Here is a 19,374-nt window from a genome sequence, read left to right on the forward strand (position 1 = left end):
CTGGTTTGGGGGCGGGGTGGGCAGCTGTTACTGTTCACTCAGTCTGACAGCAGCAGCCTAGCGGGTCTCAGCTGGGAGCAAACAGTGAAGCACCTGTTGATGGGCATTAATAACTCAGGGTTCGAGACTCAGACCACCTCTGACTGCAGGGAAGGCCACCGAGGTCCTGGCCTGCTGACGGGACCTGCTTGGTTCTCTGTGGCCTTGGATGCCCTGAGGAGTCCCCAGGCACAACAGATATTCTGTACGTGTGTGGCCTCTCAGAAGATGACATCTCACAGGTCTGTGAAGAGTAAAGATCAAATTTATTTAATACAACACCCCTCAGGGTCCCTGCAGCTGTGTCAATGAGGAGGACAAGGGAGGTGGTCTCGCGTGGGTGTGCTCACTAGTGCGACCCCACCACAGAATGGCCGCAGCCCCTCATCCACCCACTCAGGGCACCATCAGAAACATTTGAAGACCTCGGGAGACCATTCCTTTAGCAAGGAATAAATAACAAAAAATTAGTAAGAAAAATAGGCATTTCATTTTTCTAGTAAAAAAAATATTTGCTGGAGGCAACCATCTTCCTGTCCTTCGGCCTTCAGCATGGTAGGGGAAAAGAAAGAAAGGGAATAGAAAACCAGCTTAAGAACATCTGTGCTTTGCCCAACTTCACTTTCTATTTGGTGCATTGCACAGAATGAACCTCATCTTCAAGTTGGCATCTCAAAGGGGTTGCTCCCAAGCAGCTCTGTTTTCCCATCTGTGGCAGGTGAGGTGGTAGAGGGGACAGGGTGCGGCTGTCTGGTCCATGCTGTGTACTTCCAAGGAACAAGGACTGCCCAGAACCACACACCCTTGAAGGACCAAAGGCAAAGAGAAAAACTAGCCCCCAAGTCAGGCCATTCGCTAGGAGAGATTGACTACAAAACAGAAACTGGTTTCTGTGTATGAGGGGACTTGGAAAAGTTCTTGATCTCTGTACAAGATAAAATATTCAAGTTTCAAAATATCTCAGTGGCCAGTTTACTCTGAACCTCCTGCTGCTTCTCTCCACTCCCGAGGATGCTCCAGCTTGGTGGGAGGCGGGCCTTGTGGGAAATGAACCAGCCCCTCTGTTAGCCCTTTATACCCAACATAAATGTAGTTAAGATGGATTTGAGAACTGGTGACTTGGCCTGAGGAATCGCCACGTGGTGCGGTGGGAGCAGGGCAGGTTCATAAATAAGTGCACAAAACGCTTGGAATACAGGAATCATCCGCTCTTCTCAGAATGTGGGTGTCCTCCCAGGGAGGAGCGTGCGCTCTCGGAGTCCTAAGTTCCATCAGGGGAGCCTTCCGTTCTCTGCAGTGACAAGAGACAAGACACACTATGGTCACACCCTTCAGGATTGAAGACTGGCCTGGTGGAAAGATATGAAACACTGCACAAAGCACGTCTCAAAGGAACTGCAAAGCAGTGCTGTCATCCGAGGACATGCCCCGCCCTGTGGGGCAGCTCCTGCCCACACTCGTTTTTCCCTTCTCTCCACACCTGCTCTGTAGGGCCTGCAGCCTCTACTCCCCCCACAGACACGTTGCACATCAGGCTAGCAACCAATGTCATCAAGCACCCACTGTGAACCCAGCACTAGGTCCCATGGGTGCTACATGGGGAAGACTAGAAAAGAGGAAGACTAGGAAAGTTAAGGGACACCTGGTGTCTTGCTCCAGCTTTGCCTCTAACATGAGGTGAACCTTCTCTAGGTTTGTTTTTATATTTCAAAAATGAAAGACTGAACTCAAATGATCAAACCTGAATGTTCTTAAATTATATGATTTGCCTTAAAAAGGAATGAAACTCTGATTCATGTCAACATGGATAAACCCTGAAAACATTATGCTAACTGAAATAAGCTAGACACAAAAGGAACAAGTGATTCCACTTAAATGGGGTACCCAGAAGAGCCAAGTTCATAGTGACAGGAAGTAGAATGGTAGCTGCCATTCTGGGTGGAAGGGGAAATAGGAAGTCAGGGCTTCATGGGTGCAGAGTTTGCGTCTGGGATAATGAAAAGTTCTGTGGATGGATTTGGCAATTGTTGCACAACAATGAGAATGCATTAATGCCCCTGAATTGTACACTGAAAAGTTGTTAAGATGGTAAACTTCATGTTGTGTCTATTTTGCCACAATAAAAGTGAAAACAAAATTTTTTCTTAGATTCCAGATGCCACCCTGCAGTGTTCTCTAACTGCTCCACAGGGTATTTGTGTCCCCTACACACCCATCAGTGACTGGACCCCCGTCTGACCCAGGCACTGTTATTTCTGCTGAGGATGCAAGAACCTGCCCCCGAGAATTTTATATCCTATCAATTATTGACAAACAATGTTAGCATGAAGTTAGAAGGTGGAAGAGGTCCTAGCAAACTGCAGAAGGAGTTGAGAGGTGGTGAGAGGACCCTAGCTGGGCAGCGAGGTGGGGTGGATTTTGATGAATGGATGGAGCAAGGGGGCAAGAGTGGAGCATGCTGGGAGATACTGGGCCCTGGGCAGCAGTGAGTCCGGAAGAGCAGGCAGCACCTGCCTGAGTGCCTGACTCTGGGCCCTCTGCGAGCACAGGGCCCCCTGCTGCAGGTGGATCTCAGGGGGAGGCGGGAGCAAAAGTTGTGGGGATTGGCCAAGGTCTTGGGAACGCCATGGCCGGGCTGTCTGTCTCCCTGAGGATTGGCTGAGATGGAGTCCCTGTTTTATTCTGGTCCTGCCAGGGCTGCGGAGCCTCTCGGAACAGGATGCAGGTCTGTGGGGCCCCAGCCGGAAGGCCAAGGCTCTGCCTCCTCCTTTGCCAGGAGAGACCCAGGCAAGCAGGCCAAGAGAGTTGTGTTGGCCCCCGGGGGCTGGAGGCCCGCCAGCCCTGGCAGCTACCCTCACTCCACTTCCTCCGCTCAGCTGGGGGTGGTGGGGTGTGTGTGTGTGACCCTGGTGTCCAGCCTTCTGCAGGCCCCAGACCAAGTCCTTCCCCAGACACCTCCGCTCCCCTCTCCAGGGGAAGTGAGTGCTCAGGGAGCTGCTGCAGTACCAGCTCCAGAGATGGGAAAGGCTGGGCCACAGTCATCCAGGCCTTGGGGATTTGGAAGTTAAGGTTAATGTGCTCACATCCAAGGCTGTGCTTGCCTGTGTGTAAATCAGAGGCCAGCTGTCAGACACCAAGTACAGCCAAGAAATTGCCCCACTTCTGGCCAGAACATGGTGTGGACACTCTCAAAGGTCATTTTGCTTCTAACGCTCCTGGGATCTCTACTTCCTGCTTCTAGAATGTCTCCCCCGCCCCCCCACTCCGTCCCAGCACTTCCAGTGAACCAGATCTGTGCTAGGTGCTAGCTTAATCCTTGCAACAACTAAGTGAGAGGGTTCTATTTCCTCCAATTTACAAATGAGGAAACTAAGGCCCCGAGAGGTTAGGAAATCTGCCTGAAGTGACATGTCTAATAAATAGGTATCAGGGAAAAGTCAAGTTTTAATGTGGGTCTCTGCTTCCTGTCAAAGCTTGGCTTGGGTTGAATCCTGTGCTTTGGGTAAGCAACTGCTACCTTCCCCTCAGGTGACAGGGGGATTTCAGGGCCAAGTGAAGTAAATTCTCTATCCGTGCCTTATGCTGCCAGAGTGTTTGATGAAAAGAACTTTAAAATAGATAATCAATTAGCTTTTATATGATAGTTTGCAATCTGCAAAGTACTCTGCACACACGTTTCTCACTTAACCCTGAAGATGGTCTTTAAATAGGTAGACAGTACTGTTTTTGTTGTTGCCATCACCATCTCTATTTTACAGATGGGGAAGCTTAGGCTTGGCTGGAGAGCTGGAACTCATGCCCCAGTCTCTTGATCCCAACTCCAGGGCTGTTCCCATTGCAGTCTGGCTGCCCGCTGGCTCCCGGGAGGGAAGGAGATGAGTTGTAACTAGAAATTGCCTTTTGTCAGTAAGAAGGCAAGTCCCTTCCAAGATCCTGAGACCCACGCGAGTCCAGATTCATCCCTTTAAGTACAGGGTGTTCTCTTTTCACGTTATCTGTCTGCCTAGGCCACAACACGATTTATAAACAAGGCAAAAATGGCAGAGGAAAAATGAAGTCAGAATGCGCCATTGAAGCAAGTTGAACAATACTAAATTAGTATTTGGCTAAGTGGCTATCTCATTGTTAAGGTATTTCCTCCAATATGTTTTCAGAAGCAACGGCCATTAAACAACTGGGAATGATCGCCAGGTTTGATTTCAGGAAGGAAATCCCCTCCCATTTCCCTGCTGAGCAATTCAATTAATTTTCTCCTGACCCTCACCAGCTGATTATTAGGGAAACTATACCTGCTTCTTTTATAAACAAGACGCATTCCCTTAAAGATTCAAAATGCCTTTCCCAACGGCTGGGAATCCCTGTGCTCCCGCCAAAAGGCCTTATTATTTTGGGGCACAGGACCAGCCATGGGTGAACTCTCAGGAGCATTCTGGAAGCAGACTCCTGGGCCCATGGGCTGGCTTCTGGGGAAAGGGGAAGTTCTGTCTGTCCTAGAGCTCAGAGCCTTTGTCCAGAGAGATCATCTGGATTGAAGAAAAAGTAAATAAGTCAGTCCTGCAGGTCCAGCAGACCTGCCTTGGGTGGACACAGCCACGATTATTGCAGCGGGAGAACATCTCTTTATCCGAGACCCACAAGGCCCATGGGGCAAAGTTCTCACTTTCCACTCTCGCAACGCCATGATGGCTGGGACAGTGACATCACTTCTTGGAGGAAGTCTTGTGTTGTGGACTGGCTGGGGAGTCTGGAGACCTAGGGTTCTAGTCCTGGCTCTGCTATTAACAAGCTGGGTGACCCTGGTCAAGCTGTCCTGCCAATTCAGGACTCGGTTTTCTCATCTATAAATTGGGCCCCTTTTCCTTCCAATGCAACAGTCTCTGATTTCTGGGTGGCTTAGGCTAGAAAAAGACATTCATTTCATTCCTCTTTTCCTTAAATTGATAGCCTTCCTCCATAAAAAGAATGTCAGCGGCTTCCTGTCTGTCAAAGGCATAATGAGTTCTCTGTTTTACAAGAATTCAGACTCAGGCAAAACAAAGGAAGCTGGGGGCCCATTGGAAGGGCTACCGGCAATCTTGCTGAAAGTTCTTCCCAGACCTTAAAGAAGCAGTTTGCCAGACAAATCCCTCATTTCTTAAGATGTTAGCTGCCCAGTTAGTTAACTCTTGTGCTGCTGGGTAGCTCATAAAAAGGTTGGGAGTAGGAAGATAGGGGAAAATGGGTCTTCACAAAACTTGAACTTGGGCCTCTGCACTTCTTTTAAACATTCCCATCTGCCAAGTGGCAGCTTCCTAAATCCTCTATTTCCTACAGAATGAAACCTCATAATGAGGTGTTCGAGTTTTTCCCAAGCAAGCCCTAACTTGCTTTTCCCCTATCACTTGTCACCGGCACCCCCGTCTGCCCCCATTCTGAGCTGCTAGAGACTCTGCTCCGACCCTCACGCCTCTGCACCTGATGATCCTTCTACCTGGACGCTGCTGGAACCCGCTCACTCCTCATGGCCCATCCAAATGACCCCTCCTTGGTGAAGAGGCCACTAACCAGGCAGAACAAAGCACCTCTGTTCTCTGTTTCCATGGCTTCTGGAGTAGCTGTTATCCCTTTGCTTTCTCAGCCAAGAAAACTCATCTGATTCCCTCACTGGATCAAAGACCTTGTGTGTCCCCTGCAGCAGAGGGCCTGGTGTGTGAGGGTGACTGTTGGACACTTCTCTTCTCCAAGTACACCCCCCGAATCTGCCTCACCTCCAAGGACCTAGACTCAGAGGAAATGTGGACTTTGCTCATCTGGAGCTGAGAGCCCTAGATTCCCAACCCTGCGGGGGACTTCCAGGCTCTCCCTTCACAAGTGGGCTGAATCATAATGATGGAAACAGTAGGAGAGAATTTCAAAATCACAGCTGGCCTAGAAAACCTGGCTAGCCTGATGACCAGGCTAGTCAGAGGAGCCCAGGCTCCTGGTCTAAAACAGACGAGGCTAGTCTAGGGGTGTCATTGCTGGGGCTGCAGAACCTGGGTGAGTCTGGAAATATTTCACTGTTCGATGGACTGTTTTAAAAAAAAATAGTGCATATGAAATGTGTACTTACAGAATATCTGTTTTCCACGAAATCTGCAAAACAAAGGATAACATGGAGGTGAGCAACACAGAGCATGAGTTAGGCTCCCCCCACCCCCTACGCCCAACATCTCAGGAGCTGCGCAAATAAAGAGGGAGGGAGGGAGCGCGGTGCAGGAGACGCCAGACCCTCAAGCTCACTGGGTCCCCAGGTTTATGGCTCTTTTGCCCACAGATAGCTTCCCCTGGGCCCTGTAGCTCCATGTGACAAGCATATAAAGTCCCGGGCAGCTAGTTTAACATTTTAAACAGTTGTTTAAGAATTAATAGCATCTGTTAGTTTAGGGAAAAAACTGAAAACTACAGAAAAGTAGAAAGCAGGTAAAAATTATCTCTGGTTCCACTGTTGACTTAAATGTCAACATTTAAGTTGAGGTGCTTTCCAAGTTTTGGCTATTTTAAATAATGCTGCCAATGTCCTCTTTGGGAATAAAGCAATTTCCATATTTCATACTAGTTTGTCTATTCCCAGGAGTGGGATCAAATGGAGCAGAAAGTACAAACAAGGCCAACGCCCTTGGCATATATGGTTCAAGTGCTGTCTGAAGGGCAGGGCCCGGGGAGCCTCATCTCAGTCATCCGGAGACCACACAGTCTTCCTGCCAGGGTACATGCCGGGACTGGCTGGACATTCTGAAAATGTCCAGAAGAGAACAGGAGACATTGCGTCGAAGGGTGCGTGACCCCCGCCTGCATTAGTTAGGAATGATTTTCACGGCAAGAGGCAAGAGAGGGCTATGATTTGCCTCTTGGACAGGACCAGGCCCCACTAACAGCAGAGTTTCTGAATGGGGAGTGGCCTACATGTTGGGGCTGATTCCCCAAATAGCCCACTATGGACATGGCTCCGAAGACACAGAAGCCTGGGGAAGGCCCAAGAGGAGATGAGGGTTTGGGGGTTGGTTGCTATTCTTAAAGGTGGTGGAGAGTCATACCCTGTCCCCACTCCCAAATCCTCAGTCTTACCTGAGAGGCAATTCAAGGGGCCTTGGTACCGCCTAAGCTCAAGCCCAGTCCCTTTGAATCCTGGGCTGTCTCAGGACCCAACTGTCACAACAGGAGTCACAATCTTCTGTTTCTTTCTCTAATTTAAAAATATCCTGTTTCCACCAGTCTACTTCCTCCTCAAACCCTGTCTTATCACAGCTCCATTGTGCGTCTCCTCTAGAGGGAACAGGGCCAGGAGTTCCTAAGGGGCCCCCTTCTGTCCTGGCTGGGTCAGAGGTAGGCGTCAAAGGCCAAATGGATGAATCAGCCCGACCAAGAAGTTGAGCCATTGTGTAAACTTCCACACATTGAGTAAGGCTGTGGGCAGCACCCCACCCCCAGCCCAAACCTGACCTGGGAGGACCCAAAGGATCCCATGCTTCCCGTTCCTCCAAAGCCCCAAGGGCTCTGGAATCAGACACAGGAGGGCAAGAGCCTCAGGCTGTGTTTCCTAAAGCAACAGGGACACAGAATACTAAAATTCAAGTATGCTGATAATGCTGATGGAGCTCCAAGTTATGCACACTTGTTTTGTTTCTTTTTGGTACCAGAATCTGGTGGGTAGTATCCATATTTTTTTAAAATAAATTTATTTATTTATTTATTGGCTGTATTGGTTCTTCCTTGCTGCGTATGGGCTTTTCTCTAGTTGCAGCGAGCAGGGGCTACTCTTTGTTGCGGTGCGTGGGCTTCTCACCGCAGTGGCTTCTCTTGTTGCAGAGCACGGACTCTAGGTGCACAGGCTTCAGTAGTTGCGGCACATGGGCTCAGTAGTTGTGGTGCACGGGCTTAGTTTCTCCGTGGCATGTGGGATCTTCCCGGACCATGGCTCGAACCCATGTCCCCTGCATTGGCAGGCGGATTCTTAACCACTGCGCCACCAAGGAAGCCCCCATATATTTTTTTAATGGAGCAAGTTTTACTGCCTTGCACTCTGAGGTAGGAGATGCCACCCTGGGGGCAGGCTGGCAGTGCCCACTAGGCTAGTTTGCTCTGGGCCTCGCAGGATGGGTGGGGACAGGTCCTCAAGTGCTCTTCTCTCCCTCCCAGAGGGGACATGGCATAGGGCCCCTCTGTTCTTTGGTCCCGTCTCCATGACCAGCCACTCTTGGTATACTGGATTTCTGCTCCCTTAAGAAGTATCTCAGAAGTCTGAATTCCAGGCAAAGAGAAAGCAGAAGAAGGAGGCTGAGTGAGGGAGGTGGGTCCTGCCTGATCCAAAAGACATAGGTTAGTGTCTGGAGCAGGACTTGGCATCCCTCCCCAGAACCACTAGTTGTTGGGTGGGATGTGCCCAGGATACCTCCAAGGTGGGCACAGAGCATCTAGGGAGGAAAACCAGCTCTCGTCTTGGAGGAATGACAGGAAACGAATTCCTCCAAACCAGAGTTTCTTAACACTGGCACTACTGACATTCTGGGCTGGATAATTCTTTGTTATGGGGCTTGTCCTGTGCATTCTAAGATGTTTAGCAGCATCCTTGGCCTCCACCCATTAGATGCAGTAGCACCCCTCCTCCCGCCCCAAATTATGACAACCAAAAATGTCTCCAGACATTGCCAAATGTCTCTTGCATTGAGAACCTCTGCCCTAAACTGTGGAAATCTTATCCTAGACCTTAGTTCTTTCATAGGGAAGAACTTGACTGCATTGCTAATTAATTATAATGAACCGCTTTATTCTCCTGCCTTAAAAACCGGGGTAAATATATGTTAGTAAGTTATGCTTTGGATGAACTGCAAACCATTTTATAAAGTACTTTCAGGACGAGCTGGGGCACTGTAAAGCCATCAATTGCTGAATCAGAGTGAAGATACACACTTCCCTGGCTAGCCGGGAATTCCAGTTCACACCAGGCTCCAGCAGGCTGAGGGAAGCTGAGGAGCGTTGCCACGGATAACCATGAGCTGACTCACGGAGAGGCTCTCTACCCAGCTACGGTTTAGCTCTTTTAGCTCCTGTCACTAGGAGAGCACTAGAGAACAAGGGGGAGGAAAAGAATCAAACCTTTCCTTGAATTAGTTGGCACCAGGCAGAGGAGGAAGAGGTGGGGTGGGGGGCGCCTTTGACTCCAGGTCAGCTCACAGCCCAGAGCACCAAGCTATGAACAAACCCTGCGAAGACGCCTCGTCCATCTCAACCAAGAGGGCTCAGCTGAGTAACAGACTATCCTGCGTGAAGTCCAAAACCACGTGGGTGGGAGTAAATGGGCTCTAGTTAAGGGTTGGGAGAGAAAGGTACCACACTGGGACCTGGATCACTTTCCTGCAATGCTCACTTCTGAGGATCATCCACATGTCTGCTTACTGAGGAGCACAAAAACAGACGAATTTTCCCATTTCTGGTAAGCCATATCATTAACCATAACTAGAGCTGCTACTGCTGACAAATCCTAACCTCAGGCAAACAAGGGAAAAGGAAACAAGAACTTTAAAAAACCCCAAGTGCTAAGCTTGCAGATCTAAATTATGAGGAAATTATCATTTTCTCCATTCCCCTGAGAAAGCTGAAGCTTAGTGAGGGGCAAAATCTCTTTCTCCACCCGTTCTGGCAGTGTCCCCAGGGCTTGCTCTGTCTTCTCCTGAGGCTGACTTCAATTTGGTCTCTTTCTGATAAAGTCTTCCAAGTTCTGAGAATCCCTCTCCTTCCCTCCCTAACAGGCAGGGAACATGTAGCAAAGAATCATCTAATGGCTGGAAAGTGAAAAAGCTCAAAGATCGAGAGGTTTCCTCGCCTCAGAGTGACTTAATTGCTGGGACAGGAAGATGTTAGCTCAGCAGTATGTCAACAAAATAGAATAGCAGCACAGGGAACTCTGCTCAGTATTATGTAACAACGTAAATGGGAAAAGAATTTGAAAACTAATAGATACATGTATATGTAAAAAAAAAAAAAAGGCAAAGTAACTCCAATGGGAAAATAAGCTTTAATATCAAAATTTTCTAGTATGCTACTGTATTAGTACTTATATTTTCCTAAAAATGAATATTTCAGGTGTTGGAATAGTTAAGAGTAGGCAACATAATGCCATTTGTGCTTGAGTCACTGTAACAACATATTAATAATGAATTTAAATTTTCCAACAGGAGCGTCCCTGGTGGCACAGTGGTTGAGAGTCCACCTGCCGATGCAGGGGACACGGGTTCGTGCCCCGGTCCGGGAAGATCCCACATGCCGCAGAGCGGCTGGGCCCGTGAGCCATGGCTGCTGAGCCTGTGCGTCCGGAGCCTGTGCTCCGCAACGGGAAAGGCCGCAACAGTGAGAGGAAAAAAAAAAAAGAATCCGCCTGCCAATGCAGGAGACACGGGTTCGATCTCTGGTCCGGGAAGATCCCACATGCTGCAGAGCAACTAAGCCCGTGAGCCACAACTACTGAGCCTGCGTGCCACAACTGCTGAGCCCACGTGCCACAAATACTGAAGCCCACACGCCTAGAGCCCATGCTCCGCAACCAGAGAAGCCACCGCAGTGAGAAGCCTGCATACCGTAATGAAGACTAGCCCCCACTCGCCGCAACTAGAGAAAGCCCGGGAGCAGCAATGAAGACCCAACACAGCAAAAAAAAATAAAATAAATTTATAAAAAATAAAAAAAAAAGAATCTGCCCGCCAATGCAGGGGACACAGGTTCGAGCCCTGGTCCAGGAAGATCCCACGGAGAAACTAAGCCCGTGCACCACAACTACTGAGCCTGTGCTCTAGAGCCCGCAAGACACAACTACTGAAGCCCGCCCACCTAGAGCCCGTGCTCCACAACGAGAGAAGCCACCGCAATGAAAAGCCCGCGTGCCGCAACGAGGAGTGGCCCCCCTTTGCCCCAACTAGAGAAAGCCCCCGTGCAGTCAAAAATAAATAAAATAAATCTATAGAAAAAAATTTTTTCCAATAAATTTTCAACTATGAAAAAATACAGAAGAGCAGATGTGTGTGACTGTGGTCAAGACCCAGTGGGAGGTAACGAGTTGGAAGAGATGCCTCCCTCCCTCCTCATTTTATAGAACCCACCTGTCCACAACAGCCCTTATCCACTCAAGGGCCATGTACATTCCTGAGGAACACTGACACGTCCACCCCGCAGCAGCTGCACTGAGGCCAAGGGAATTTTAGTGGGGACTTGTGAGGAAACTGACGTCTGATGGGATAGCAGTGGGGGTGGGGCCAAGTCTTATAACCTGATGAGGGCGGAGCCAAGACCAACCCCCAGGTCTCCTATTAAGGGTGTTTTCCATGAGGTTTGCAGTACAGAGAACCGCCCAGGCTGGCCTCTGGCTGACACAAATGCAGCAGAAACACGGTAAAATGGCCCCTGAGATCCAGGACTTAACTCAGATTTGAAGGGCAAACGTGGAGTCAAAGGTGGGCAGAGGATTAGGGTTGGCGCCAAGGGACCCGGGGAGTGACTCTTAGAAGGGACTGAGTCCCCACCCACCACAGACATGTTCCAGAGCCTGGGTCTGGAGTGACCAAGGTATAGACAAATGACCATCCCTTCCAAACGCCAGGACGCTGAGACTCTGAATGTTATGACTGGAAAGCAACTTAAGATCATTCATTCAACCACCTGATCTGACAGATTAAAACAGCTGAACGTAGTCAAGTTCACAGGGACACAAAGTAGAACGGTCGTTGTTGCCAGGGGCTGGGTCTGGGGAATTATCATTTAATGGGTAAGGAGTATCAGTTTGGAAAGACGAAAAAGTTCTGGAGATGGATGGTGGTGACGATCATACAACAATGTGATTGTACTTAGTGTTACTGAAATGTACATGTAAAAATGGTTAAAATGGCAAGTGTTATGTGTTGGGTTGGCCAAGAAGTTTGTTTGGGTTTTTCCATGTTACGAAAACCCGAATGAACTTTTCGGCCAACCCAATATATTTTACCACAGGTTTAAAAAAAAAATGCTGAGCTCAGAGCCTAAAGCCAAGATTGCAAAGACCTGGTGCCTCCCATGGCCTACCAGATCCCCTGACACCCTCTCCGGCCCCGCCTGGGGTTGCTCCTTGGAGGCAGGCCTGCCTGTTGCCCTTTTGCTTATCTAGAGGAGCAGTTTTCCTTTGCATCACTCAGGGGAAAAAGGGGGTCTAAGAGCCAGAACTACGCCCTGTGAGCCATTTCCCAAAATAGCCAGCCCTGAAGTGCTGCTCGTTGGAAGGTGATGGGGAACTGAGAAACTGGGGGTTTCACAGTTGGGGAAGAACAAAAACCTAAGAAGGAAAAGTCAGATAAGACTCAGCCCTGCGCTCAGCCTGCTCCCAGACCAGCCCAGAGACCCTCACGGGGCCTTTTTTTATTGTGGGTCACACCCTCCCCTCAACACACACACAGACACACAGACACACAGACACACACACACACAGACACACACACACACACACAGTGTTTCTGGGTTATCTCTGCCGGCCAATCTAGAGCAATCCCTCCAGGATTGCTGGGGAGTAAGAAAGACTCTACCTCTTCAAACGAGAAGCACAGCAGAACTCAGAGTGGTACAGTCAGAAGGGAACTCAGAGCATCTAGAAAATGGTTCTAAAAGTGTGTCCCCAGAACAGTAGCAGCAGCATGTGGGAATCTGTTAGAAATGCAAATTCTCAGCTCACTTAGACCTACTGAATCAGAGGTGGTGCCAGTCTACCTGTATTGTAACCAACCTGGAGAACCCCTGATCCAGATTCGAGCCAATGCCCCTCATTCCACAGAGAAGGTGACAGAGGTCCCGAGAGGCTCCATGACTCACCCAGGCTCACCCAGACCATACCAGGCTGTTACTCTTAATTTCTAAAGCAGACAGAGTTGCATCCTCTAATTAGGCTGATGAAAGTGGAAACCAGTTGGTTTGGCAACACAGAGGAAACGTGAGGCTTGTGAAGTGCGCCACTCTGCAGCCAGGCTCCCCACACTCAGTCCCTGCTCTGCCACCACTGGCCTTGGGACCAGGACAAGCTATTTCACCTCTGCCCATTTCCCCATCTGTAGAGCAGGAATAATAATAGAGCCTCCCTCAACCCTATGATGGTTTTGAGTGGCTGACAGAGGAAAAAAAAGAAAAGGGAAGAGGAATCAACCAAGGCCTGCAGCCTCCTCCCTTTGGGCAGCAGCTGAGTGGGAAACGCTCAAAAACAGGAACTCCTTTGGCTTCCAGGACACTGGCTTTTGCAGCAGCGATGTGGTTTTGGCTATAAGACCCAGGGCTCCCTCTACCTACCTGGCAGGAGCTGGTTGCCAGATGAAAGACCAGATTATAGAGAGACCCAAGCCCCAACTGACACCTAATGGCCCAGATAGCACAGTGGGAATGCCCTGGCCTGGGAGTCCGGAGCTGGCTCTAGTCTTGCCCTGGGCCAGGCACTAGGGCTCAAGTTCCTCATGCATTTTTCAGCTAAAATGGATTGAATGCTCACTGTACGGTAGGGGTGATACACTGACTGCATGCTTGGAGTAAATGGCACCATCTCCCCTGGCGCCATCTCGCCCCCTTTTCTCATTTAATCGCATCTCCATTTAACAGTTGAAGAAACTGAGTCATCACAGAGAGGTCAGGCCTCTTGGTCAAAGTCGCACAGTTGTTAAGTGGCAGCACCAGGACAGCGGCTCAGATATCCCCCAGCAAAACAGGGCTCTTTACCACCTCAAATCCCTACGGGGTTGGGCTCTATGGTGCCTGTGGTCTGTTCCAGCCTGAGGCCAGTGGGAGCAGTCAGGTTCCAACAGCTGGGAACTGAGGACTCAGGAGGCATCTAGAACCAGCCTGGGGACACTGAGAGAACCCACTTGAACAGCTACCCTGAAGCAGAGTAGAAAACCAGAATATGCCACCCCAAAACATGCCACTTTGGTATAAGGGTTATTTTGAGCTAGAGGCAAATGAGAATCAACGGATGCAGAGGGAAGGCTTCTGGGAGCTTCCTTCACCCCACTCCACCGAGTTACTCTCACTGCTTTTATCTTGTTAATCTGTCTTTTTTCAGGCTAATTTGCAGGGTCCCTAACACAAGCCTTTGGAATCCACACTGGGCGTGGCCTTCACCAACTGTATGGGACCTCTAGGGGTGGCCTCAGGTGGCCACAGCCCGCCCCCCGCCCCTCCCCGGCCTCCTGTAGCCGGGGTTCCCTGTGGCCTCCACACTTCACCAGCTTCCCTTCCCCAAAACCAAAGGCAGTTCAATGATCAGGAGCATGGAATCCAGCTCCGGGGTGGGCCAGTTCTGGTGTACTAACCCTAACCGTGGGGAACTGTTTTAAGTAAGCCCTCTATGCCTCAGTATCCTCATCTGAAAAATGGGATTTACTGTGGAGGATTGAAAGAGATAATGTAATATAGACCACTTAGCACAAACAGCAAGTGCTTAATAAACGTGAGTTTTTGCATAACCAAAGCGACTGAAAGCGAACCATCTCAGGGACCACCACGAGGAAAGCAAAGGGGGCATTTTTACACAATTACCCATCAGGACCAACCTTGAACCTGATCTGAGCTTCAGCTTTCTGTTACACTGGAAGAACAGAGGAAGCCTGTTTCTAAATTTGCGTTTTGCTAGCTCTGAATAGACTGAGAATGCAAAATGAGATACTGAAGCCAAGAATTCCCCAGGAAATGGTTTTCAAATTATCATTCAGTCAGTGTCAAGTTCTCCATGGGGCTGAGTTTCTGCTCTACCCATGAAAATACCACTTTTAAAAAGATTAATTAAGGGGTGATTCCTAGTTCAGGTAACAAGTAGGCTCTTCAGGTAAGACAGTGCTTCTCTAATATTGGCAGCATCAGAAATATGTGGGACCAGGACTTCCCTGGTGGCTCAATGGATAAGACTCCGTGCTCCCAATGCAGGGGGCCCAGGTTCGATCCCTGGTCAGGGAACGAGATCCCACATGCGTGCCGCAACTAAGAAGTTCGGATGCCACAACTAAGGAGCCCACGTGCTGCAACTAAGGAGCCCACAGGCCGCAACTAAGACCTGGCACAACCAAAATAAATAAATAAATATTAAAGAAAAAAAAAGAAATACGTGGGACCTTGTTGGGAGTTCAGATTCTGGAGATTCTGACCCTGTGAGTCTGGTTTGGGCCTGAGATCGTTGCTACCTGTCTGTGGACCACCCTTGGGGTAGCCAGGCTTTATCAAAGTTTTCCAGCCTGTTTTAATAATTCCCTTTCAAAGAATCCACTTAAGTAGAAGTTTGTTGTACAAAGCAAGATATCTGCATAGTGACTATTTTCCCCTGGAATGTTTATGCTCTTTGGGTTGTGACTTATTTTCAGAATTTAAAAGTAGTCTTTGTGTAAAAACAGACTCAGATACAGGGAACAAACCGTTAGTGCCAGAAGGGAGGAGGATGGGGGATGGGCGAAATAGGTGTAGGGAATTAGGAGGTAACAAACCTACAGTTATATAAAAAGATAAGTCATGGGGATATAATATATCACATAAGGTATATGGCTAATAATATTGTAATAACTCTGTATGGGGACAGATGGTTACTAGACTTATCGTGGTGATCATTTCACAATGTATGCAAACGCCAAACCACTATGTAGAACACTTGAAGCTTACATAATATTGTACATCGACTTGATTTCAATTAAAACAAAAGATAAAAAAATAAAAGTGGTCTTTGTGGATTTCATTTCATGAGAATAGAATAGAATAATTACACAAAAAATGAGATTGCTGGGAGCATCCCCAGTTCCGTGTCTGTTCAGTCCCAGGGAATCTCTCCATGAGGAAGCAGTGGAAATGGGAAATGAAGTGGGGTCTGGGCTGAAATCAAAGGAAGCGGAAGTAGATCCACACACCCTTCCCCAAAGTCGGCGTGCTCACAGAAAGGCCGAAGCTACTGAACATCTTCAAAGCAAAGCACCGACTTTGCCTAAGACCTTTGGGAGCCCCAGTGCACCAGGGCCCAGGTGAGGAGCAGGTGGGGCCCCTGGCTGGCACCTGAGAACAGGCAGGGCCACGCTGCTTCTCTTGGGGTCAGGAGTGCCCGGGACACTGCTGGGCATCTCATGAGCACACAGGGGTGCCAGGACACGCTTTGGTCCACCTGGCCGTCAGTTGGGTGTGAAGGTATAAGGTTCTGTTTGCCTGGCATGCAGCCAGCACTCAATAAGTGTTCATCGACTAAATAAATAGTACACGTCACCTGTGGCCACTTTTTAAGGGTGGTGGGGAAGACAGGGTTAACAACTCTGGCACCCTTTCTGGCCACCTTGGCTCCTTCTTTCCCCTGCCCACTCCCAAGACCCCATGGATGAGTTTGCGGGAAGTGCCCTCCCCCCAGCCCCCGGCTGGGGGAGCTAAGGGGCCCTCACTCACCGGGGTCAGCTTTCCGGATTTCACTGTACACCGTCTCCGTGCCCTTTGTTCCCAGATCTGGAAAGGGACCAAGCACAGGTCAACAACTGCCTCTGGGCACCAGGTCAGCTCACTGCTGAAGCAGGAAAATGTCGGAGGCTCCCAGGCAAGGCTGTACCCCACTACCCACCCCACGAGTGCCCATCTCCAGGAGCCCCTGGAATCCCTGTCACTACTGAGCCCGGGCCATTTCCCGGCTTTAGAAGATCATGGTCCCTCCAGCATCACTCTCAGCCTGGAAGTATGAGGCCAACAGGCCACTGTGGGACCCCTGGACCTATAGGGGGCGCAGGTAGGGGTACCCCCAGCACAGACCTGTAGCCTCCAGCTCGGTGGCCCCATCCCTCTTCCTCTGCCACTGTGTCCCTCTATCCAGCTGCTCTGCCAGCCCCTCTCAGGAGGCTGGGTTAGGGTCTCCCAATTACCCAAGGTCAGGGTTAGAGCCTGGGTATCATCTGTGACTCTAAGGATAAGCTGGGACCCAGTTACAACTCTAGACAACTGGGCTGGTTGATTTCAAATGTCAGCAAGCCGGGCCTCACTGCAGATTGATTGAATTGGTCCAGGGTGGGCCCTGGTGTTGGTGTTTTTAAGAGCTTCCCAGGGGATTTTAATATGCAGACAGGGTTCAGATCCTCTGGTCTGGACCCTTTCTGAACAGCAGACAAGATGACCCACTTAGGGTGTGGATTACACCCAGAGGAGACTCAGTGGTTTGAGAGACAAAGAGCCCCTGTACAGCCATCTGTTTAAGCTGACGTACACACACAGGTTATGTATACACACACGTACACACACTCATGGTGCATCTACATGCGCTTACACACACAGACCCTCAGGGGATGCAGCCCGCCACTTCCCTCTCACCTGCACAAAGGACCAGGAAGCCTTATTGTAGAAAGGTGCCTGATGCCGTGTGGCCAGCATTCTCTCTCTATAAATCGGGAAACGGAACCCTAGACTGGGTGATGCTTCCTGCCGCCATGGTCAGTGCCACGTGGATGTCATTTTCCTCAGTGGCAGATGGCCAGGGCACGTACACGGATTCTAACTACACCAAGATACCCTCGACTCACCAGGCTCCCCTCTCTCACGCCCTGGTCCTGCACACACTCCTCCACTGTCTGCACGGCCCTTTTGCTTTGCCCCGTTCCTCCTCATCCTCCAAGCCCCAGGACAAGCTTCGCTCCTGCACTGGGGTGCACATACCCTCACACACCTACACACTCCCTGACACACTCCCCCCTTCCCTGTGCCCTGGGCAGTTACGTGGGCGCCCACGGCACACTGACACGACTCGCCCCCACAAGCGTCTCCCCTGGCGGGCCCCACGCCCTCTAGGGCAGCGCCCGGGTCTTGTGCTCCTCCCGATCCCAGACTTTGCACAGCTGCCTGGGGCACCTGTAAAGCTTGATGGGACAGTGAAGACAACAGTCAACGTCCCTGTGGGTGTCTCTGTCTCAGACTCCCAACCTTCAGGAGGCTCTTGGCATGATCAGTCTGATCCCTGAGGTTTTAGGTCCTAGGATTAAAATCACGGTCATTCGTCACACACTAAGTGGTCGTGGTTCTTATGTCATGATCTAAATGGCAGGAGAAAGCTTGGGTGGCAGTTCAGATAGACAGCTGTACTTGGGGCACTTGGGGTGCCAGGACCTTGCAGAAGGCATCGTAGCGACTCCCCCCAGGGCACCGAATAGCAGCTGGTACTCAGCAGAGTGGCTGAGATGCCAGGCACCCCCTGCTGGGACACCTGCCTTTCTCTAAGAGGACAGCAGAGATGCCCTCACCACTCTCCACTCTCCATGGCACCAGACCTGAAGGTGTAGGGGAAGCTCTAGCAACTCCCCTATCTACTGGGGGTTCTACCGCATCACTAAGGGACTCTTTGCTCAATGTCAGGCATGGGCAAGTCACTCGTTCAACATGGTCCTAACACCTAGTGTGTGCTGGGCACTGTGGAAAAGGAAAAGGTGACCGGGGACCTGGTTCCAGATTTCCGGGCCCTGGGGCAGATGGCATGCAAACAATGCTGTGACAAACGCTCTAGGACACTGCATACCAGGAGCACTGGGGGCCCTGCCAGCTCATCCTCCTTCACAGTGGGAGCTGGGGGCATTGGGAGGGAATGGAGGGGAGGGAATGGAGGGGAGGGACTGCGCGGCCAAGCCTGGGGCCCTGGACACCCTTGGGAACTCCACCGCCCCCAGGCACATAAGGGGTGGCGGGTAGACCTCTGGTCACCTTGGGGATGCTCTGACACCCTCTGGACCCAAGGAGCTGCACTCAACTCCCTTTCACCTCATAACTCTGTGTATCAGCCAGGGCAGCAGGATGGTTTCACTTCTTGGTTGAGTTGCCAGATTTGCAGCTGGCCCAGCAGTTTCCCCCACTGCCCTCCTGGCTCCGCCCGGCCAGGGGGACGGGATTTGCAGCTCACTGAGAGTGCCCCTCCTCCCGCTGCTACGAGGCAGCAGCTGCCTGCTAATGACTAAACCAGGCCAGCAGGCTGTTTGTCTCTGCTGTCAGGGATGTTTCCGGATGGGCTTTGTTTTGGCTTCTGTTTTTCTCTGTTAACAGAGAAAGAGATGGCTTCAACGTCATGGGGTTTTCCCAGCAATTAGTCTCAGAGCAAACATGCAGCAGACCAGGATTTAACGAGTTCCTTCCCACCCCTCCTCCACCTCCAAGTGACCACTTGGTCAGCTGCCAGCCACAGTTAGAGCTGGACATGGTCCCCACTCCTTCCTCCATCCCATCTGTAGAGGAGGGAGGCCTTGAGGACAGGGAGCTGGGTTGGCCAAGACCAGGTCAAGTTGACTCACCACTGGCCTTGAACCCACAAAGTCTGGCCCTCACCTAGTAATGCCCCACTCC

The 19,374-nt window shown here is 50.4% G+C and overlaps 1 protein-coding gene across 6 annotated transcripts in view; it reads right to left on the reverse strand.

Moving 5' to 3' along the window:
• Positions 1-286: 286 nt before the first annotated feature.
• The window catches only part of PECAM1 (platelet and endothelial cell adhesion molecule 1), a 93,185-nt gene continuing 74,097 nt past the window's right edge, over positions 287-19,374 (reverse strand). For 5 of the 6 annotated variants that reach the window (XM_089901425.1, XM_089901426.1, XM_089901428.1 and 2 more), the window contains 3 exons: positions 16,459-16,515; positions 6,131-6,153; positions 287-1,330 (listed from right to left, as the gene is read on the reverse strand). In XM_089901425.1, coding sequence (XP_089757551.1) covers positions 1,301-1,330; positions 6,131-6,153; positions 16,459-16,515 — 110 coding nt within the window. In that variant the 3' untranslated portion in view covers positions 287-1,300. The remainder of the gene's footprint in view (positions 1,331-6,130; positions 6,154-16,458; positions 16,516-19,374) is intronic. The other variant, XM_022589160.3, reaches the window with a different exon arrangement.

Source organism: Delphinapterus leucas, chromosome 19 (assembly GCF_059928025.1).
Source record: "Delphinapterus leucas isolate spDelLeu-1000000601 "Yukka" chromosome 19, BTC_Dleu_Yukka2, whole genome shotgun sequence".
In the NCBI taxonomy this organism is placed as follows: domain Eukaryota; kingdom Metazoa; phylum Chordata; class Mammalia; order Artiodactyla; family Monodontidae; genus Delphinapterus; species Delphinapterus leucas.